Consider the following 23,996-nt stretch of genomic DNA (forward strand, 5'->3'; position numbering starts at 1 on the left):
TTACACTTTTCCTAAAGGATTAAACAGATCTGCCTTTGCTTTTAAAGGAAGGCAGGGAACCTACCGTTGCCCGGCCCTGAAGGCCCAGGGTGCCCTTTTGATCATTTCAGTCTCTCCTTGGTGCAATACTTCTGATTGGCCAAGGGAGTAAGAAGGGGGAAAATCTTTAATTAAGCAGATAATCTCTTGTTGGGACGAGAGCAGCTCCATTTCAGAGCCCCCGCCTTGAATCCTGGAAGCCCTGGTGAAGTTTCATGTGCTGGTAGCTCAGTTTCCTCTCCATCTTCACGCCGTCTGCAGCTTTGGACGAGTTGCCGTCTCTTCCCTCCCCTCACCTGTCAGGATGTTCATGCACTGGGAGGTTTTTTATTACATTTTCATTCTCCTGACTCACATGAGGTCCACCTGCTGCTGGTAAGTTGGTTTATTATGAAATATTAGCCACTTTCTTGGCTATGATTATCCGCTCCAAATAGCCTACTGAAAAGGATTAACTGAACACACGCGGGGAACTTTTATTCATTTATTTATTCGAAAAATAAATGCCCAATTTATTTAATAGAATTATTTAATAATGAACCTTTTATAAAGGGCTTATTGGGTTTGAAGGAGGTTAATAAGCACTTAATGTTGGCTAAATATAAGCCGTTTATGAGGTCGATTTGCGGGTTGCCAGGTTTTGAAAATTCCCTGAGATTTCTAACAAACTAAAATGCATCAACCAGTGGGATTTTTTTTCTTGACTAAGTCAATAAAATAAACATTTCCACATCAGTTCCCACTTTTAAAAAAATCTTTCAGTAGTGTGGTTCACTAAAGTTTGAATACCCACCGGTGTCATAGTTTAACATGTTACAAAGTGCACTAATGAGAGATGAATTAGCAGAGGAATTTGTGGAGGACACTGAGCTTCCCCGGGTGAATAAGCTGTCTCCTTTTCCAGGTCAGTGAATAATTTCTTGATGACTGGACCCAAGGTAAGCCAACTTTCTTTTGATCTTCTCTCCTCTCTGTTTTTCACAAAAGAGAAAGGGAAGAGAAAAAAACACACTCCTTATGAGATCTTAACTCAAGTTTAGGGACAAATTCTGGTACCTGTCTGCGTTGAACAATGGCGCTACATCTGTGATATTCTTGGACTTTTGTGATTTTTTTTCTTTACCCCCCCATCCGTACACTTGACCTTATTCAAAGGCTCTGTGTAGCCGAGGGTTGAATGTGTTAAGAGGCAAGAGCAGGCACTGCTGTAGTGGGTGGTCATCATTAGTGATCCAGACCCCTGTGAAAGAGGTGGTACTCCATCTCCCTGAAGGCCACTTGAGACATATTAGTTATATTATCATTCACACAGTCCGAACAAGCAGCAGAGCGGCAGGCGAAACCCGCACAGACGGCGCTTTGAGACTTTACTGCAGCTGATGAGAGCTCCACATGCAAACTGAGCCGCTTCATAGTGTTTTTGTCACATAACTGACAGATATCATCTATTTAATCTGTCTGTTAAAGAGTAACCACTTTATACCCGCTTCTTCCACATTTTAAACTCCACATAGTAACTTAAATTTTGCACTGATAAGAAAGTGACATGAAAGCGGTGGATTTAACACTAACAAATGTGAAAGTCGCACATCCTTGATCCAGTCCCTCATAATCTTTTAGTCCCGCAGATAGCAGCGACTGACTTTCCCTGTACTTGATCAAGCTCGTTCAACCATGTTTCCTAAAAATATAATATGGTGCTTGTTAGGTAGGATGCATCCTGGTACTGAAATCACAGCAGATGCCATGTTGTGAAATCACACTGCTGTTGCTGTAAAATGTGCATTGTATTATAATGCAGGCATACCTGATCTACTCAAGCAGCGTGGCAGCAGGAGCTCAGAGTGGCATAGAGGAGTGCAAATACCAGTTTGCATGGGACCGCTGGAACTGCCCCGAGCGAGCTCTGCAGCTATCCACACACAGCAGCCTGCGCAGTGGTAAGTCCTGAACCCCCCCCCCCCCACAGAACAACTCAACGCCATCCCAAATATTCCCACACGCCTACGAGGCTGAGATTCCAGCTCATGGCAAACATGGCAGATTTTCAAAGATGGTTAAAAAGTGGTATGCAACTGTGTGCTTTTGGTTTTTTTTTTCAGGTTTATTTCTTATGTTTGAGTTTTTTTGTCTTCTTTGTGTCATACAAATATTTGCTTAGTCCAAAGATTTGGGATTGTTACAGAGGCAAGTAAGACAAAAGCCAAAAAAAAGCACTCATGTCCCACCGAATCACAGCCTCTACATACAGAGATCCACAAACACAAAGAGACAGATTTGTTAGGTAATATAAAATAAAATTAGTTTAATTTAGAGAATATTTATAATAACTGTCAGTGAGGGTTTTACTCTCCTGGCACGAAGGCGGGATTTTTTTTCAAAATAATAAAAAAACAACAACAACAACAACACAAAATACATGAAGTTAAACTCTCTCTGTAGTTAATTTAACTTAGTGGAAGGCAGCAACTGGAGTATAATTGTGTGAACTTATTAGACAACATAGCTAACAAGTTTCTCCGATGATGACAGCAAATCGAGAGACAGCGTTTGTCCACGCCATCAGCTCGGCTGGCGTTATGTACACCCTAACCCGGAACTGCAGCCTTGGAGACTTTGATAACTGCGGCTGTGATGACAGCAGAAATGGACAACGAGGTCAGAGAGATACACGAACGCGTACATGACATGTGAAAGGACAGCTTTCGCTTCCTAAAGTGATTCCAGTCATTTCGTTCTTTTTGTTTTATAGGTGGTCACGGGTGGCTCTGGGGTGGCTGCAGTGACAATGTTGGCTTTGGTGAGGCCATCTCCAAGCAGTTTGTTGATGCCTTGGAGACTGGGCAGGATGCACGGGCAGCCATGAATCTCCATAACAATGAGGCTGGGCGCAAGGTACAGTATGCCCTCTTAATTTACCTGATCAACTTGGAAATGAAAAACGAGCATCTTGCATGAGATGTAGTACAATCATGCAATATTAGGGCTTTAACTAACCACCCATTATTTAAACTGGGTGGCATCCTGGCTTAAAATGTAGGAATCTTACACGGCCCTCCGACTGATTGCAGATTGTAAAGCACCTTTTGAATCATTTTTCCCTGCGCGGAATTGCGCTGAGTGTGCCACCCAAGCATCCCTTTCACGTCGCTATAAGTGAGGTGCCACTCGTCTCCAATAATAACAGCGTGTTCGGTGTACCAGAAGGGCCTATTTACCAGTGCTGAATGCTCCTTATGACAAAACCTCAACTCAAGAATCTCAGGATCACTGGTGCACGCTTAATTAGAGATCCTGGGGAGCCAGACATTGCACGGCATTCTGTATTATTCTACTTTTTTAAAATAAGTGTTTAGTTTTATTCTTGCAATAAGGATCCCACATTTATGTTGGTCTTTGTTTGGCCCCGAGGGAGTCTGAGGGGACCACAGGCGTGCAGCTGAAGTGGTCTTTGTTTACGGTGCCTTTGCTCCCCCCTGTTGGGCCCTGGGATCCCCATGGCACCTGGAGCATCATTGTAACAGAAAAAAATGGGGATAGAAAGAGAGAGAAAAAACCCTCCTTTTTCATTTATCCACTCAATGGGACTCTCCATTGGGTCGTCTCACACTAGAAAACATGTTGATAATGAACATGCTAAATAAATACTTCTATTTATTCTACGAGGAACAATGCGACCCGATGTGAAACTTTGATTCAGCCTCACTTCAACAGAAAGTTCATCCCCTCTTCACGGAAAGAAAACACCGCTTTTCAATCGACAGCTGTTTTGTGTTGGTTAAAGTCAGGAAACACAATGGATGACAAGGAACTCTGCGATGGACCTCGAAGCTATCATTTCTTCCTTTTCAGCGCATTCATGCTTTTATCTGAAAAACTTTGAGAATATAATCAGTTAATCTGACCACACGTCAATCAAGAATTTGCAGGAAATGTGTGCACCAACACACAATTACAGTTTTTATGTTTTGACAGTTTTTCCACTAAACTCAGAGCAAAACACAGTTTTCTTTAATGCAGTGAACTATTTCTATTTATTTTGATAACGTGAACTGTGTCTGTGTGCCCAGGCTGTGAAGGGAACCATGCAGAGGACATGCAAGTGCCATGGCGTGTCAGGAAGCTGCACAACTCAGACCTGCTGGCTGCAGCTGCCAGAGTTCAGAGAGGTGGGGAACTACTTGAAGGAGAAGTACCACAGGGCACTGAAAGTAGACCTTCTGAGAGGAGCAGGGAACAGCGCAGCCAGCAAGGGGGCCATCGCCGAGACCTTTAGTTCCATCTCCCGTAAGGAGCTGGTCCACCTCGAGGACTCTCCCGATTACTGCCTGGAAAATCGCACTCTGGGTTTGCCTGGCACTGAGGGCCGCGAGTGCCTAAAGAAAGGCAAGAACTTGAGCAAATGGGAGAAGCGAAGCTGCAAGAGACTATGTGGGGAGTGCGGCCTGGCTGTGGAGGAGCGTAAGGCTGAGATGGTGTCGAGTTGTAATTGTAAATTTCACTGGTGCTGTGCGGTAAAGTGCGAGCAGTGCAGAAAGACGGTGACCAAATATTTTTGTGTGAAAAAAGGAGGTCAGAGGGGAAGAAGCGAGAGCGCCGGTAGCCGCAGGAAGAACCTCAGACTGAGGAAGAAGCACTGAGGATCTTAATGATTTCTTGCAGCTCCCCGGCAGATTCTTTGTCAGATAGTTTGTTTTGGATAAAATGATGATCTCAGACCATCGTCAGTGTCCACAGTGTTTTAAAAGTAAACACAACGGGATGTGTATAAAGCCACAAGATAGAGGAGATGAGAAGGGTTTTAACAAATTTATAGATGATTAGGAATAAATGTATTTAAGATATATTTTTTATATTTTTTACAACATCTTGAAAAGTCACTGGGCATTCGAAGAGTTTTTATCTGCTTTCAAAATTCTCCACAACTTCATGTATTTATTTTCATGCAGATACACAATCTTAAAAGTTGAATGGTGGATGTGGCTATTGTGGCATTTATATATATATATATATATATATATATATATATATATATATATATATATAAATATATATATGTATATATATATATATATATATATGTATATACATATATGTATATATATGAACCTGTCAGTAATCTTTGTATATAAAACACCCATCAGTGTCAAGTTTTGAATTTTCTCTCCCGTCATTTGGCTCGTTGTGACCTTTGCTCCCCTCTTCATGTATTTAATTGTACATAAAATGAAGCACTTTGTACTGTACATTGTTAATTTATTCCAAAGCATTTCCTAGTTTTGCTGTATTGTTAGTTTCCTTTGTGGTTTGTTTACTATTAAAATGCCATAAAAGAATAATAAATCCGTCAACCCTGTCTATCATTCAGCCTGGAGAAAGTACTCATCCTTCTTTAACACACTCTTTGTGACAGTAATACCCTGCTGTTTGGAGTAAACACAGCATTACGCTTCACATTCCTCCCACTGGGGTTTGGATACCAACAAGAATAGAAAATTTTCCAGCATACTCTTCCTTCCATCACGCCTTTCTCAATTTCGCCTCAACAAATACCTCCCATTCTCTCCCTCATCATGGTAATCCTCAAAGAGCCCCCTAACTCCTGAGCGCTTGGAAGTTTCTTCACTGTTTAATACTAGTTTAATTAACTTTGTCCAGACAGAGTAGGACCATGGGGGTGGAGGGCATGAGGCAAGTTGCCCTTAAAAATCATCCCGCCTCTAATTTTGTATGCTAATCTCCTTTTTCACGCCGCACCTCCTTAGGAGTGGGGGAAAGAAGTGTTGGGAAAACTTTGGGCTAGCTGTGCAAGGCTTCCTGTGGCTGTTTTATTTCTGGGCCCACCTATTTGGATCCTTTCACTCCTCTAGGGCCTGCCTTTGCTCGATTTAACAATGAATGCAGAGCTAATCAGCTCTCTCGGAAATGCACCACTGTCGAGGAAGGTAATCCCTTCTTCTCCACTCTCAATGGGCTGTCGCCTTCTAAAGGACTTTGGGAAAAGGCTTTGCACAGATTCACACTGTTCGCTCAAAAGAAGTTAGTTCAAGTATTGTGCCCAAACAAGTGGGTTTTATAAACACATGCTTGCCAGGATACTCACCCCACCTGCGAGTAAGAAGTGCCAGGCTCAGGCAAACTAGCACATGGCAGCCGAAGCTGAAACCCTTCAGACAAGAAGAGACATGAAAGGGGAGATTAGAGTCCCTATTGAGATGGGGGCATTCATTTCTGCACCTTCCTCCTTTTACTCAATGAAGTGTCAAGGAAACACCTTGTTGACATCTTATTTACCAAATAATGATTATAATCAAAACTCCTCTCTCCTCTGATGACCCCCGTGGGCTGGTCAGATTGCTCCGACTGGCATGCAGCAAAACCCTCGCACCAACAAAAGCCCCGCGGCTCTGTGGTCCTGCAAATTTGTTGTGTTAGGGAGTACAACAGAGGCACAAAATGTTCATTCACTGCATTCAAAGGTAATGCAGAAATATAATTAGGACAAGCGTTTTGGATTAAACCTAACAAAGCCACTTTAGACTCAGCGTGCACAATGCAGTGATTCTCATTTGTGCTTTCCTCTCCATGCTGCCATCCAGTAATTCGCCATCAGCAGTCGTTTGCTGCCCACTTACACCCGCGTGTGAAAATGCACCCCAGAGAGTGAGGAAAGCATGCTGGCACAACAATCGGTTAATGTGTGGGAAAGCTGAACATGAAAAACACATTTTAACCTCCTAGGACCTGGCGTCCACATATGTGGACATCACATTTTGGGTTGTCTAGACCAAAATACTAAATTTTGCTCTACAAGGGCCTGATATCCACTTACAAGGACATTATACTGTTATATCAGAATTTAAAGCGAATGTCCTTATATGTGGATCTCATTTTTCTCAGAAACAAAAATAAGTAAAAATAGGTTAAAAAAAATCACATAATTCTTTGTTTTTACATTCATCAGGTCCCAATCAACCCAAATAGCAAAGAGAAACTAAAAATGCATGCCATGAAAGAGTTCGGGTCTTAGGAGGTTAAAGTTGAGCAGTTTGACACATCTGTGAAATTATTTTCCTGTTCAGTGAATGAGATCTAAAATCTGGGGCTGGACTATAAGATCAGCTGAGAAGATTCACAAGGACAGAGAACATTAATGCTCACTCTAACTCTAAATCGTTGCTTTACTATAATTTTTTTTTTTTACTATTAAATACCTTCAATATATTTGGACTACAATAAAGAAAAAAGCTGGCAGATAGACATAAAGTTTGATGCAAACACCAGCATAAAAAAAATCAATCAAAATCAATCAAACTATTTTCCTCAAATACGCTACCCCACACCCTGATGAACTGAAGAAAGCTGACCTGAATTAACCAAATATTATCACGGATGTGTGAAACAGCGCAAAGTGTTCATCGCTGAGCCGGGCACACAGTTTCCCACCATGCAGAGGTGACACGACCTCTGACTGAGCGGTCTTAACTTCCGTCTCTCGGGCCGGCCCTGCCATTTTCAATCTGCGGTAACACATGAGCCTGAGGTGACAGGGAAGCAGGTTACACCACCACCACCACATGGGAACTGTGGGATCTATTTTAAAGCATCTGCTTACTTTCAAAGTTTAAATAATTAATCTGAACTTCTGAACCAAAACAGCAAGAGGTATAATGTATAAAAGATTTTTTTTCTTTTAATCTGTACAGTAGCGTCGGTATTAAAACCTAATTTTAAGACTTTGAGCTTTTGATGTGGAGCATTTTTGTTTGCAAACAATTAAAGTTGGGAAAATGACTTATAATGCCTCAGAGAATCCTCGGCTAATAGGATTTATGGCTTAGGGGTTTTAGACCTGCAACACCTAGAGGGGAGAGGGTCAGCATGAAAGCCAACACAGATGAGTACAGATGAGTTTTACTCCCACCATGCGCTCTACTCTACTAAAATTATGTGTAGCATTAAAAGCAGTTGTTATTTAAATAACAGAACAAGGCAGCATCAGCTAATCAGTCTGCTGAGCACGGCATAGTGTGTGAGTAGCTAAATATTAGAGTAAAAAAAGACTACGCTGTTCCATGTTTCAGATCATCACTGATTAACCTTCATGAAACTTTTAATATGCAGTGCTTTGTTAAGACCAGTACTGTTGTAAGCAGTTGGTCTTTTTCATAAAATAAGAGCCACACTATCAAAATACTCTGTCTTCCTTTATCTGAAGCAGAAAGTTTGACTTATATAGGTGGCTTGTCTGGGTTACTGTGTGGTGTTACTGGGACACATAATCAAATTTAAATTAGTATTCGAAGTATGAGTCTTGAATTCAGAATATTACGGAAAAAATATTATCATTATAATCTGAAGAGTATCCCCGCCACTATGGCTGAGAAATTAAAGCACTGAAGGGGAAATGCAATATGACATCTTATGGAGTAGAAGTACTTTAACATGGAACTACTCAACAAATGTATTTAAAAGAGTATTTTGGTACAATACATGCTTTTTGGTTTACAGTTTCAATCCTCATGTGGAGCTTTTTAACACGTTTGTTTAATGTAAAATTCCCTTCACGGAGCTTCTAATTTCATCAGTTTTGTTATTTTTTTCTTACATATTTTATATAGAAGCTACTTTCAGTTGATCCCTTATTCACACAGGGGTCACCACAGTAGATAGGGCCACATATTTGCTTTTGCACAATCTGTGCCTCCTCCCACAGTTGAACCAGGGATCTTTGGCTTCACAAACAAATCTACATACTACTACACAATGAAGCCGCTGCCATACTTTTTTTTCTGGTCCTAATTTATTGTATTTCATGTATTTAATGTGTGTGTGATTGATGTTATTTTATATCATTTTATGATGATTGTGGCATTAAATAACACGCCAATAAATGTCATTCTGTCCCTAAAGTAAGTGTTTGTGTTTCTCTACATGTCATATTAAGACAGGTTTCAGTCCACTATACCAAACCACTGTGAGGTAGGTGAGGGGGGAGTCCGTCTTTTAAAACTTGCAAATATTATTATTTAACATTACACAGTAACACATTCACTAGACATTTTGTTAGGTACCCTTTTTAACTGCTTATTAATGCAAATGTCTACTCAGTCAATCACCTGGCAACAACACAGTGCATTTAGGCATGTAGATATGGTCAAGCTAACCTGCTTAAGTCAAACTATGCATCAAAATGGGAAAGAAAGACAATTTAAGTGACTTTGAACATGGCGATATTTGGAAGGTAGGGCCAACATTTGGCATAAACAACATTGAACAGTTCAGGCTGTCAGCGGTGGTGTAACGGGGTGAGGGACATTTTTTGGTACACTTTGGGCTCCTCCTTAGTAGTTCCTCTGCGCATCATTTAAAGACCACACACCACACCACCTTTATGAGCAGTGTGTACCCATCTTATGATGGCTGCTACCAGCAGGATCATGTTCTATGCCTTAAATCTCAAATCATCTCAAACTGGTTTCTTAAGCACAACAAGGAGTTCATTGTACTCAAAAGGCCTCCATAGTCACTAGATCTCAATCCAATAGAGCACCTCTGGGATGCAGTGGAGTGGGAGACTTGCACCATGGATGTGCAGTCTACAGATCTGCAGCAACTCTGTCTCTATATTGGACATGAAAGCAAATGACTGAATGCATGGCATGAAAAATTAAGGGAGTTCTGAAGGCAAAAAATGGTCCAATCCAGTACTAGTAGGGTGTATTTAATAAAGTGGATGGTGGAGGTATATTTACACTGATTGAGGGTTATGGCACTTTAACTATGGTCAATGCCAACTCAGCCCCACCGTTAGCCCTGCCCCTGTATAGAGCAATATAATTGATGTCCATTATATTAAACTATTTTTAGTGTCACTGTAAATTAAAAGTCCTGTTAAAATTAAGAATAAGAATAAGAATAAGAATAACTTTATTTATCCCGAGGGAAATTCTTTTGTCATGTACATGCTCAAAGCAGCAGGAGAGACAGAGGAACAAATAAATAAGATATACAATATATACAATAAGAATAGTAGTATACAGTAATATACAGTAGTAGGATAGTGCAAGACATAGTATCAAATAAGTCTAACAAAGTAATATAAATAACTGTATCCTGGAGAATAAATAACTAGTGTTTCCTGTAATGAAAACCATGCAATATCAGATTTATGCAATAACATTTTGCATAACAGAGGAATAAAGTGAAGCACTTAAATAAAATATTCATATTACATGTAGGTTGAGCTCTAATTAGGACATATTTTTTCAGAAGTAACAGCATTATGTTAACAAAGTCTTAACAAAGTCAGCTTGTATCTGCACATTAGATGATATAAGTGTGACTTTTAACCTATCATGTTTACCTACTGGTGGTGGTCAGAGGGCCCGGTGGCGCCAGTGTCCGGCAGCCTTGCCTCTGTCAGTGTGCCCCAGGGCAGCTGTGGCTACAATGTGGCTTGCCATCACTAGTGTGTGAATGTGTGTGTGAATGGGTGAATGACTGAATGTAGTGTAAAGCTCTTTGGGGTCCTTAGGGACTAAGTAAAGCGCTATACAAATGCAGGCCATTTACCATCACTGATGAGCTCGTTGCCTCTTTGCGATCGACTTCCTGCACAACTGTGAAAAAAGTAAGTGCGACTGCTCCCCCTTGTGGTGAAAGGAAATAGATGCAATAGTAGCATTTAGTCAGTCACAACGCTAGGAGTCGCTGTCCGATATTCTGAGCATCACATTATCAGACCAGAGTATATATGAGTTGGTGTCGTTTGTTTTCTAGCTGTCAACAAACAGTTGCACGGAGCGGAGCTGTATGCTCGCTGTGGGACTGCGCACATTTCCTTGTACTGCTTAATAATTGTGAATGGAAAGGCTTGTAAGAGAGTGCCGTTGCTGACTGTGTAGCCTAGCGGGATATCGTTAGCAGCGAAAACCGGTGTATGGTTGTTTAATTCAGGGGAAGACTGAGGCGGCTAATCAGCGCTTGTCGACGACCATGGCAGCGGCGACCGTGGTGGAGGCTGACCCGGCGACGAGCGAAGGTGGTGCCGCTTTCTCTGGCGTCCAGAGCCGGGGTTGGGATGAATCCCAGCTCCGAAAGTATTCTTTCCCCACCAAGCCCATTCCCAGGCTGTCTCACACGGACCCGAGAGCAGAAATGCTAATAAACAATGAGGTAAAATTGCTAAGTTAGCTTATGGGAACTTCTAAGATTCGCTAAAATTGCACTCCGTGTTTTTACAGAAACCAAAAAAGTAACACTGCAGCACAAACATTTTAGTAACAGCTTCATCTAAGAAAAATCAGTCTTTAGGTTATCTACCAACGCGGTGAAAGTGAAAGATCGCGAACAATCTTAGAGTTTTGTTCAGTGTCCAAGGACACATCCTGGACAGATTTAGCCTTATTTTATCACAACACTACATCAGCTCAGTGTGGTCAACATAAATCTGTATGTTGCATTTAAATTTAGTACAGAGACTTTAATTTTCAAGCCCAAATCCTCAGAGTTCCAGCTTGCCATGTAAGGATTTGGCACTGTAAATGGGTTTTCGTGACAGCACATTACACCCAAAGCAAGATGTTTTCTTTTTCTTCCACATTTGGACGCAAACGTATTAAAATAAGCAGACACAGTATCTGTGCTTTGTGACTTTGCTTGCAGAGCTGTTTGGGGTGACCATCATTGTGGTCTACACACAGAAGTGTTTATAAGAATCAGCGTTTCTGTGGTGTCTTATCTGATATAAGTTTTTCCCCTCTCCCCAACTTCTTGATGAAACAGCTGTAGGTTAATTCCAACCATAACAAATGGAAGTGAAATGCATGCTCCATCTGCTTAAGGTTGAGGTGTAATAACTCCTATCTTGAGCAGGCAAACAATATCATAATACGTCCACTGTCTTTAATTGCTCTTATTCTTTGTTTAATTTAGCTGAAGCCTTTTACCAAGAGACCTCTCTAGACAATAGGTACCCGTTACAGGAGTTTACTGATGGGCCACTGACTAATCATGTATAGGTGCATGGACTGCAAAGAAGGGAATGGCTTCTATGCAGGCCATTGCATTTAAAAAGAAGTGACACCTAAGTCACTCTCTATAGAAAGCTCTAATCACTTCAGTGTTGTCTCACAAGAATTTAATGTTGAATATAGAGCTATAAAGGTACTGTTAACCATATTAACTTTCCTCATTTAAGATATGGTATGCATTATGAAACTTTATGGAGTAGGTGTATGTGCCCAACTATAGTCTAAAAGCATATTGCAAAATGGCACATTAATAGAGCTGACCCTTTCTCTGTTTGTAATCAGAATTGGTTTGCACAGAAATAGACATGTGTCATCTTACTAATACTTCTCCAAATAAACCAGCTTCCTGCTCTGCTTTTTGTTATTCTTCTGCACACTAATCCATGACAGTTTTCAGCTCTTGAGACATGTTTATCTAAGAATAGTAACAGAACATGGATAGTAATATTGTCAAGCTTACTCACATCTCACACTTCATTTTGATTACCATATATGGCACAAGGGAAGTGAAGATTTCTTACACATTTTCACCCCTTTTCTTACACATTGTGTTCTTCCAACTTCCTCAAAACTGGTGCAGTTATCTGTATTTGAGCTTCAAGATCTCTACTGTGCAAATTGTGCAACAGTTTAAAAAAATGTAATATGTATGATGGTGTATAATATTTAGCAAAGGCAGGTTAGGTGGGTAAATGCACTCAGAGATAATATAATAAGTATACTTGCCCCCCGTTTATTCATTATCATAGGCATCTTTTACACTGGAATTTGTTTATTTGGTGTTGTCATATTGGAGAGACTGCTTTTAACAGCTGCAGCTGCAAGCCATTCTGATTCAACCATTAATACATGAGTAAAAAAAAATAGACACATTGACGGGTATGTGTAATGTAGATCACAGGTTGTGTTAGGAGTGACCTCTGTAGCTACCAAACACGGCTTCAAATGTGACATGTCAATTGTGTCGCCTTATTAGCTGTTTAATGTTAACAAAAACATCCATATTAAAACTACCTGGCGACCTCAGACTCTCTTTCCCAGCAGTATTAAGGTAGAGTGGACATTATGAGATATATCTAACTATTTTAAAACGACGCACATAAAGCGCAGACGTAAAAACTAAAGAAAAAAAAAGATGTATTTGAAGTAAATGGCAGTTTTTCCCCTTTGCTCCCACCTGCCATCTTAATTTAAACACAGACCATACCTAAAGTGTCTATATTTCAAAACGTTACAGTTAGTTGACGGCGTCGAGGTTTTACAGCATCATTTCAATCCTTTGCCACCGAAAAGTCTCCCAGTTGTCCGGTGAAAGTGAAACCGAGAACCAGTGCAGTGCACAACGTTCGAGACACGCGGGCGGCGGGGGCGCGCGCAGCGGTGTACGTTCAGTTAGTCACGTAGGCCTCGTAGCTCAGAGTGTGCTGCCATATACTCCCCGTGCAGCCCGCTGCGAGCGTGCTGGGATATATTTATTTAAATTGCATTCAGAGCAGTTATTAAACAAATAGTTTGGGAGATTTTATGAACAATAATGCGACAAAATCAACATGGTGATACACGGAGCAACAGTTAATGTTTATTTTTTATGTTTAATTAATTAATTAATTAATATTATTATTTTTTTACTTAAAAGCTTGAAAAGTCGCCCTTGAAAGACACTTCAGTCTTTTTGCATTCCTCTTAATTTATGCAGCATAGTTATGTGCTGGTCATAAAGGTTAGAAATGTAAAGTAAAATTTTACATTTTTATCCTACCATTGTACACTCGCTGCCCACTATATTAGGTATGCCATTACACCCTGGTAGTACTGGGTTGGATTTCTAATGGCAAAAAGAACACTGTAATCAAAGATTTACACTTATTAGTGTATAATTACATATTCTAACAGATTGATGCATTTTAACAACCTAGAATTAGTCCATAAAAAACACACAGAGCACAGATTCGCAAAAGCCACCATGTTGACCGGCCATCTTCAATACAGTAGTTGTTTCACCTGATCATTTTTTTTTCAAAGCATATATGACTATTTAACAGTTTTACATGTATATTTTCATTATGTCTCTGTTTTTCCTCTTTTCCACTCATTCTCTTTTTTCTCACTTCACGTTTCATCTCCTGAACTGAAGTCAGACCTTTGAAATATGAAAAAATGCAAAACATGCTTATTTATTAATATTGCTGCAGTTACTTATTGTTGGCAGGTTAGACATATGATCTTCCCGTCTCCAGACAACGGACAACAAGCCAGCTAAACAACAGCAACAGCGGGTTATAAGCTAACATTAGCCCAGCTAATGCTAAGGTCAAGTGTCCTAAAATCACACTTAACCTCTGATAAACAGTTTTTTGCATTCTCACAGAATTTATTTGCTAAGCATCAGAGTCCAGCAATGGTAGATCCACTTCAAGGAAAGTTTTGCTGGCATCATTTAACAATGGCAAAAACAGCAGTACTTACTGACGTGGAAGTAATGAATATCCTCAACAACTCACCTGTCAGAAGTGGACAGAAGTGAACGTCACTGACCCATCAACTCATATTGGACTCCTTTCACAAAATTTTATGTTGTCATTCAGAGTAAATAGACGTGGAAAATTGACATATTGACAGCTGAGGTAAACAGTGGACTGACAGCCTGCACTAATTGCAGACGAACAGTGGCCAGCTGTTTTTGTTTTGGGTTTTTTTGACCTATGATGGCCACTGTAGCTAGGATTAGGCACTTGAATTGGGTGGGGTAGGAAAACAGAAATCAGTTGACTGTAATCTGCAATCTACTGAAGTCTAGTTGTGAGATTTTTCCACGCTGCCATAAAGAATTAAAAGTAGTAGTAGATTCAGCAAGTTGCTGGAACCATTCGGCAAATTTTTGTCCATATTGACATGATGTTATCACGCAGTTGGTGCAGAATTTTTGGAGTCACGCCCATGATACAAATCTCCCATTTCACTATAATGGTGATGGTCATCGATTGCATCGAGAGCTGGTGACTAGGGGGGCACTTGAATGCAACCTGTTTAACCTCCTAAGACCTGAACTCCTCCATGGCATGCATTTTTAATTTCTCTTTGATATTTGGGCATACTGGGACCCGATGAATATAAAAACAAAGAATCAACAGATTTTTTTTTTTTTTTTTTTTACCCGATTTTTGTTTCTAAGAAAATTGAGAGCCACATATGAAGACATTCGCTTTAAATTTTGATAAAACAGAGGCAGGATAATGTCCTCGTAAGTGGATATCAGGCCCTTGTGGAGCAAAATTTAGTATTTTGGTCTAGACAACCCGAAATGTGATATCCACATATGTGGATGGCCAGGTCCTAGGAGGTTAAGATCATTTGCGTTTTGTGACATAGCATGTTAACCTGCTGGAAGCAGCCATCAGAAGAAGATACTGTGGTCATAAAGGGGTGGACATGGTCAGCAACAATGCTCAGGTAGGCTGTGGTGTTTAAATAATGCTCAGTTAGTCTCAGGGGGTCCAAAGTGTGCCAAGAAAATATCCTCCACATTGTTTCACCACCACCAGGAGTGTGAATGGTTGATACAAGGCGAAATGGACATGGTCCATGTTCCAGTCTGGTCTTCTCTTGCTGTATCCCATCTTCAAGGTTTGATGTGTTTTGTATTCAGAGATGCTCTTATGCATTGGGTGTGATGAGTGGTGATGAGTTACTTTTTCCTCCTATTAGACTGAAGTATTCTGACCTGTCTCCATAAACAATGCCATGTTCAAAGTCCCTTACATCACCTTTCTTCCACATTCTGATGCTCGGTTTGAACAGCAGGTCATCTTGACAATGCCTGCATGACTAAATGCATTGCTGCCATTTGATAGGCTAATTAGATATGTGTGCTAATGAGCAGTGGAACAGGTGCATCCAAAATGGCAGCTGAGTGTATTATTTTTTTTAATGTAGGCTATGAAAAGATAATTCCAAAAATCACAAATTCAACAGCACTCTTTAAATACTGAGTGCCCTTGTTCTTAAAGTAAACACATAGATTAAAAGTGCATGAAATAAAGTTGATTTTTCTGTTGTATTGAAATGCTTTTTGTTTTTATTTTTTCAGGAACCGGTGGTTTTGACAGACACAAACCTCGTGTACCCAGCTCTCAAATGGGATATCGCATACCTCAAGGACAACATTGGAAACGGAGACTTCTCTGTTTACATTTCAGGAAACCACAAATTCCTTTACTACGATGAGAAAAAAATGTGCAACTTTGAGAACTTTGTCCCGAAGTCTCGGCGAATGGAAATGAAGTTTAACGAATTTGTGGATCAAATGCACGAAACGGAGGAAAGGGGAGGAGATGAAAGGTAGGATGAAATTATATTTTAGTTGAAGCGGTGTATTTGTTATATAGGAGTATCGACAGGGGTGCACATAAGTGGTCCGCAGGTGCGCATGTGCTGTCAAAATAAAAGACGCGCACCAGATAAGAAGTTGCAACGTGCGTTTGCGTACAAATAAAAGGCACTGTTTTTGTCCGCTACAGTGGGATTTTCATGGCATATTCTGCACCATGTCTCTGTGTGTTCATCATTTGTTTGAAGCCAGCTCACCTCCTGCAACCACTTTTCCGAGAATACGCGCTTCTTTTGCGGTTCGGACTCCTTCTGACATTTCTTTGGAGTTGGAGGAACACCAAAGTAATTGCTTAAAGGAGCTTGCTTCTTCGACATCTTTAAGAGTTCGAAACAAATGTCTGTCCTCCTTCAGAAAATCTTATGTACACAAACGCGCGTTGCAACTTCTTATCTGGTGCGCGTCTTTTATGTTGACAGTGCATGCGCACCTGCGAACCACTTATGTGCACCCCTGAGTATAGAAATATGGTGCACGAGGGCCTCATTGAATGTCAGGGACAAGATGTGTTTGTGCTGCAGGTGTACTTAACAGGGAGGGTTTTTTCACTCACAGTGTAATGCAGCAGAGGAAAGCAGTGGCCATGACTAAGCATTTCCACCAGAGAACCATGGGAGAAGCTTATTCCTGTGACCTGACTTGGCCTGGCAGCACACACACAGACAGATCATTTACTAAAGAGAGCTGACTGTTGACTTGCCGACACTCAAAGCGGCTTTTACCTATTTGAATTTAAACTAGCCACTTCCTTAAATGCTAAATTCTCTTTGTGGTGTAAAGGAGATGTAGTCAGCTGAAACAGGAGCTGGTAAACAAGTTGTCATTATACACTATAATGCCAGTGTATTTTATACCACTTTTGTCTCAGGCTCATACATTTTGCATGTGCCCTTTTCTCGTGCATTTCAAGGGTATATCTGCAGCAGACGCTGAACGACACAGTAGGAAAGAAGATCGTTGTTGACTTTCTTGGTTTCAACTGGAACTGGATCAACAAGCAGCAAGCCAAGAGAAGCTGGGGACAGCTGACATCCAACCTCCTGCTCATAGGCATGGAGGGTGAGGCTCTGGCAGCAGAAAGAAAATAAGTTCTAAGTTATTTTTGTCACCCCCGCGTTACGTTTTCTGTTAATCTGTCACTGCAGGCAATGTGACGCCAGCGCATTATGACGAGCAGCAGAATTTCTTTGCACAGATTAAAGGCCATAAGAGATGCATCCTCTTCCCTCCAGACCAGTTTGAATGTCTCTATCCATACCCTGTTCATCACCCCTGTGACAGACAGAGCCAAGTAAGTTGTACTGTAGGTGCAGAAGTTTGGTCAAATGATTAAAGAATAAGATGAATAGACTGATTCTTGTATAGTGCTTTTCTACTCTCCTGGAGTGCTCAAAGCACTCTATACAACACGCTGGATTCACCCATATACAGTTATCTATACTTTCTAACTGTCATTCATACACATTCATACTCCGATGGATGCATCGGAGAGCAAGTCGGGGTTAGTATCTTGCCCAAGGATATTTGGCATGCAAACTGGGGGAGCCAGGGATCGAACCACCAGCCTTCCAATCAGCAGTTGACATGCTCTACCTCCTGAGCTACAGCCACCCCGAAAGTTGCTAAATTTCTTTAAACTTTCAGCAAGATGACACTGTTATTTCCATTTTTTAAAATTTGTAATTTTTTTACAGTTTTAAAATGACAAAAAAGGAGAAAGGATCAGTCTCTGTTTAATGACACCCTCTTTGCCAAAGCCATACATATGTTTTTTTTCCCTCTCTCTACTGAGAGTCTCAATTCTTGTTTGGCAAGTTTTCACCAATTCATCCTGCAAGATGTGTAGTTGTGTTATTCTCTTGTATAGGTATTGTATGCTCTTCTCCTTTGAGGTTTATAAATATATTGTTGATGTTCACTTTAAGGGCCTGAGGGCTGTGGTGCAACCTGTATTTTGTGTCCCTTGCTGTTATGGATTTTAAACTATCATTATGTGCTTCCAGGAGTTGGCATTTACATAAATGCGTTCTTTCCAGTTAAATGTTCCCATACTACTAGCTGCAGCACAAACCCAAAGTGCGTTTGAGCTGCCCCATTCAGGAGGGGTGTTCATGTTATTAAATCCTGCCTCCTTTTTTTTTTTTTTTTTTTTTACTCTAAATAAAAGCCAGGCTGCTTATTGGTGTCAGTTTTATTTCAACAATATCAGTTCTGATTTACAAATTGTGTCAGGCTTGCTTAGATGTTACTTTGCAAACTTGCAGAGGTGTTGCTGCACAGTAAGACGGTGCACCACCACTCCAGAGACTGTTAAAATGTTCCCAGTCTTTTGCAGATCATCAGTGGCAATCCGACGTGCAATTCTCTTGCTCTTGCTCTTCCAGACTTGCCCTGCGGCATTTGTTTGAACTCCTTATTTGCATTACAAATGTGAAGAAACTGTTACCTTTGCTTATCCTGTGATAGCCTTCTCTTCTGTAGGCTATCATCTTTTTATTTTCACAGTGCCAGTATGTGTTTGTGCCACTCTGCGTTTTCTATTAGAGATGAAATGATGGGTTGAAAGGTGACGCTTGCCCAACATGCCTTACCTGTTTGACATGCACAACACACAGAAAGCTTCACATGTTTGATCTCCGGTCCAAAGCCAGCTCCATCCTGCAAAAAGGCTTTCGGCCATGCTCACGTGCAGATGCCTACACTGTGTCCATATACGCTGCCTGGCTGAAAAGAAAAAAGGCACACAGTCTAATAGTTCATTGGACCAATTTTAGCTTTGATGACAGCATGCGTTCATTGTGGCATCATTTCTATAAACTTATGCAATGTCACAGCATTTATTTCCAGAGTTGCATTCATGTTTTGCCAAGCTCTTGTGTTGACGGCGGGGGAGTTGGACCACTGCCTAATGTCTTGTCCAGCACATCCTAGAGATTCTCAGTGGGGGTTAAGGTCTTGACTCGGGTGGCCAGTCCATGTGTGAAAATGTCTCATGCTCCCTGAACCACTCTTTAACAATTTGAGCCTAATTAATCTTGGCAGTGTCGTCTTGGAAGCTCAGGAAAAAAAAGCCTTTGATTAAAAAACCTGGTCATTCAGTTTATACACCTCACTTTTTAAATTGTAATTCTCTTAAACCTCAACCTGATCAACCGAAGCAACCCCAGATCATAATGCTTTCTCTATAAAACTTAAAAATACTTTTTTTAAAAACCACATTTCTAACTCAAAGATGATTGTTGAGTTGTTAAGTGATTTTCTTTGCTTGATTCAGGAGAGTAACTTGACCCTTCAGAAACAGAATATTATCTTTGCCACAACCACAGGATGTGTCTAGCTGCAGAGTTGTTTTAGAGATGAGAAGCCGCTCACTGCGTCAGCTAGGCTTAAATAATCTCTTGCTAGCTGAAACACATTAACCGCTGTAGTATTTATTTAATTGAAGGCTCTTAAGTATTTGCTTAATTAAATGAAGGCAATGACTTCCTTTGGCCAGGCAGTGTTTATACACAGATATAAAAGTAAAAAGACAAAAATAATAATGCTCATTTAGTGGAATTTAGTAACATAATTATTCAAATGTGTCACACCAGGCAGTTGCATAGACAGCACATGAAAACTGGATAAGGTTTTAGTAATATTTTTATTTTTTAATTGGGTTCCTCCGGCCTTCCTTAGTTATGATTATAAAGAAGCCTTAGCTCCATTGCATTAAGGGTTAGGGTTTTATTTCATTTGCACTTTGCTCCTTTCCTTTTTTTATACTGTAAAAACTGTGAAATACAAAAATAATACAACATTGCATAATATATTGAAAATAATATTTCATCTTTAACTTTCTAATATAATTATTTGTCACATTTTGATGAGTACTGACCAAACTTTTGTGTGCTGTATGTAGCAATACACCCAAGTTTCATTCCATGGACTTCATTAATGTGATAACATTAGATTTGTTTCATTAATTTACCTTAATAACTTTAATCTGTATCTTTTAAATGTGTTTTATATTTCATGAAGACAGATGAATAATATGTTCCTGTTTCTTATATAATTTATTTATTCATTTATAGGTTGATTTTGATAACCCAGACTATGAGAAGTTTCCAAATTTTAAAAATGTTGTTGGCTATGAGGCTGTTGTGGGCCCCGGAGACGTGCTCTACATCCCAATGTACTGGTAAGAATAATATCTCTGTGATCTTTCTATCAATCTTATGTGTGCAAACATTTCTTGGAAGCCCTGTCAGCTGTTGTGTTTTCATGCTCTCTGCATGGCTTTGTTTTATTTAAGCACTTAGCAGGCTGTTGGAGGATTATCCATCAGTCGTTTGGTTTAGGTTGGCCTCATTAATTAGCCCAGAAAAAGCAAGCGTGACATTAATGTATCATTTAATGGAGTTCTCTGAGTCGCACTTTCACATCCATGTGAGGAGGAAGTGTGCGTTGTATTCCGCCTCTGTCATTTAAGAGGTTTTAAAACATGATCTTTTCCTTTTTTAGTGTAAAAGTAGTGTCTTGTGTCACTTTATCACTCAGTACGTCTGCTCATTGTTTTATGCCTTGCTATTTTAGCTAATGTAGCCAAAGGACAAATGAGCTTGTGCCATGGCGAGGAGTCAGTTGTCTGTCCACCTGTCCACGATTCACAATCCACTACTCCGCTTTGAGCATTGGTCAGATTTTGGTGAAATTTGTGCACAGTGATCAAACCCTTTGGTCTCCTTTTTTATGAGCATTTTTCCATTTTCCCATCATAAACTTCATGCGCACTCCTTAGTTTAACCAAATTCTTGCTCCTGATGTACATTTTTCAGTTTAAACCATTTAGCAAGGTCGTTGCTAAACACATACACATACAGCAAGTCATGACGAGTGATGTCATGACTTGCTGTATGTGTTGCATAGCACTTGATTTCCTTCAGATCAGGGGTGTCAAAAATCATTTTACGTCATGTGTCACATAAAGCTCAGTTTCATCTTAAATGGGGCGGACCAGTAAAGATGTTGCCCAATATCTCATATAAAGAAATGCACCTCAAAATTGTTACTTTGAGTGTGAACAAGGTTACCTACATATCTAATGCCAAATGTGTCTTAAGAAAAGTACAGTTTCATCAATATATCTGTTTGTCAACATAATAAGGAAATGCTGCTGTAGTAAATCAAATGAACCGGTCAGCAGGGCTTGTACTGTAAAGAAATGAATTTACTTTGTAAAATGATTTAAAAAAAACCCCCCAAAATCCTATTGTAAATGTTTTTAAAATGAATACACTCAATACAAAAAAAAATCAAATTCTCTTGCAATTGATGTTTATCTGTTGAGCTACTTGGTGTATAACAGATTATAGGTTATTACAGGTTAGGTCTTTGTTGGTGAAAAGACTAAAACTAATGAAAATGCAGTTAAAGGCTCAAAAGTTTTGGCCTCCTCCTTTGAAATACCACATTTTCCAAAAGCATCCTGTGGGCTGGATTGGATCTTTTGGTGGGTTGCCTCTGGCCCACGTATCATATGCTTGAAACCCCTCCTGTGCATGGAAATGATTATGATCTTACTGGTCTTGATCATGGAGGACGTGATCATTAGGAAGGCAGTTTTGGGGCCTTCTTGCCATCATTATGCTAACATCGGTAATATGGTCAATGCTATGAAATGCTGATGCTTTATTTTTAAAATCCTTTTTATGGCCATGTTGATAACTGACAATGGAGTCAAAATCCTGCTTAACTCAATCACTTTTTATTTGGTGGTAAAGGAGATGAATTTGTCGCAGATATGACTGTTTACGTGAATCCTTGACTTCTCGGTGGACTTTAATCCTCATTAGTTCGTGCTGCACAGACAACCAGTGACAAGAAAATATATCACTTACTTTGTGTACTTCACACATTACAAGAACCTGTGAATTGTGATACTGGGGTACTACACCATTGACATTCTGTTTTATTTTCACTTAGACTGCTTGTAGTTTCTTACTTGCATTTATAATGCTGGGGTTAAGTGATGGGTAATTTTGCTCTAAGACATTCAGTTCACTGGATTTAGTTGATTGTATTTTTCTTCTGTCTTCAGGTGGCATCACATTGAATCGCTGCTGAATGGTGGAGTGACAATCACTGTAAACTTCTGGTACAAAGTATGTACAGTTACTTTAAAATATGTGGTATGATTGCCACCACATGTCTGTTCATGATTGCTCAGCTATTACATGTACTTCCAGGGTGCCCCCACACCTAAGAGGATAGAATACCCTCTGCGGGCTCATCAGAAAGTAGCCATCATGAGGAATATTGAAAAGATGCTGGGAGAAGCACTCGGAGATCCACATGAGGTAAAAAAAAAAGAAGAAAAGAGCAGTTTCTAAAGTACTGGCAGTGTACATGATTGCACAAAGTTGCACATGAATGTCACATTGCCTGATTCTAGAACATCAAATAAGATCCACATTTAGGTCACCTGTTACATGAAATCCCTGGGGCATGCTGACCCTTCCAGCAACCCAGTTACTGTGAATATTTATGGCTTACCTGATTTAGTACAGAGGAAAGATATATATGCAGTTCAGGACAATGCAGTGAGCATAACATTGTAGTAAGAGTATGTGATGTAGCTTATCCTAAACAAAACCCCCTTTTTCTTTTACTGTAGGTCGGACCTTTGCTGAAAACAATGATCAAGGGGCGATATGACCAGGATCTTAGTTAGACCAATACCCTTAAAAACTGCTGACTAGACTGCTTCGGAAACTGTGTGCATGTGAAGCTGACACTGCTGTGTGTGTAATGCGCTGTCTTTGGAGCTACGCATCACTGCATGGCAATAAGCGGCCATCATGAAAACGTTGTGCTTCAGTCTTCGAGTGCCATTGTCATTGGAAAAATACAAAAGTAACAGAAGAAACATCGATCAAACATTCATGTTCTCGTTTTCTTTTGTCTAATTTGGCTGAAGTTCGTACCGATCTGTCAGTGCTGTCTCAGTTTTACAATTCAAGCTGTTGATTGTCTGAGATTGGTACCTTTAGAGAAGCATTGTTATTTTAACCACTAATGAAAGAGTCAGAGGGGTATTATATGTACAGTGCACATCAGGATATTTGTCATATACATGGAGTAACACAGTTTTGGCTTGACTAGTAAATTTCATTTCATTATGTTGTAATAATCATAATCTTTATTGCAATGCAAATACAGCTTTACAGCTGAGGATTTTGGGAATATTTATCTGCATTTTCTCTATGCCTACTTATGACTTGCTTCGGAAAGCGATCAGCAAGACTTGTTTAAAAAAGAAAAGAAAAAAAGACATAGGCACAGATGTTAATGCATTACAGTAATATTCAAAAAGTGTTGTTTTTTGTTTGTTTGTTTGTTTTTTTTTGGGGATGGGGGGGGTGGGGGTCATATATTCAGCTGAAGGAATATGTCACCTTCTTTTTAGCAGTGATTTTTTTTCCTTTGTGTGTGTTATAAACTGCTCTTTGAGTTTGTACTTCAAGGACTTTCTTTGGGATGGGCTACTCTGCACA

The 23,996-nt window shown here is 40.0% G+C and overlaps 2 protein-coding genes across 2 annotated transcripts; both read left to right on the forward strand.

Annotated features, from left to right (window-relative positions):
* Window positions 1-343: 343 nt before the first annotated feature.
* Window positions 344-4,920, forward strand: wnt8b (wingless-type MMTV integration site family, member 8b). Its single transcript, XM_063491296.1, has 6 exons — window positions 344-414; window positions 944-977; window positions 1,841-1,979; window positions 2,572-2,697; window positions 2,792-2,934; window positions 4,110-4,920. Exons 1-6 carry the CDS (start codon window positions 344-346, stop codon window positions 4,677-4,679), a joined length of 1,083 nt encoding a protein of 360 aa, XP_063347366.1. The 3' UTR covers window positions 4,680-4,920.
* Window positions 4,921-10,814: 5,894 nt separating this feature from the next.
* Window positions 10,815-23,845, forward strand: hif1an (hypoxia inducible factor 1 subunit alpha inhibitor). Its single transcript, XM_063491417.1, has 8 exons — window positions 10,815-11,217; window positions 16,162-16,412; window positions 17,372-17,520; window positions 17,607-17,752; window positions 20,535-20,641; window positions 22,541-22,604; window positions 22,689-22,799; window positions 23,117-23,845. Exons 1-8 carry the CDS (start codon window positions 11,038-11,040, stop codon window positions 23,171-23,173), a joined length of 1,065 nt encoding a protein of 354 aa, XP_063347487.1. The 5' UTR covers window positions 10,815-11,037; the 3' UTR covers window positions 23,174-23,845.
* Window positions 23,846-23,996: the final 151 nt, after the last annotated feature.

This window comes from Pelmatolapia mariae, linkage group LG13 (assembly GCF_036321145.2).
Source record: "Pelmatolapia mariae isolate MD_Pm_ZW linkage group LG13, Pm_UMD_F_2, whole genome shotgun sequence".
In the NCBI taxonomy this organism is placed as follows: Eukaryota; Metazoa; Chordata; class Actinopteri; order Cichliformes; family Cichlidae; genus Pelmatolapia; species Pelmatolapia mariae.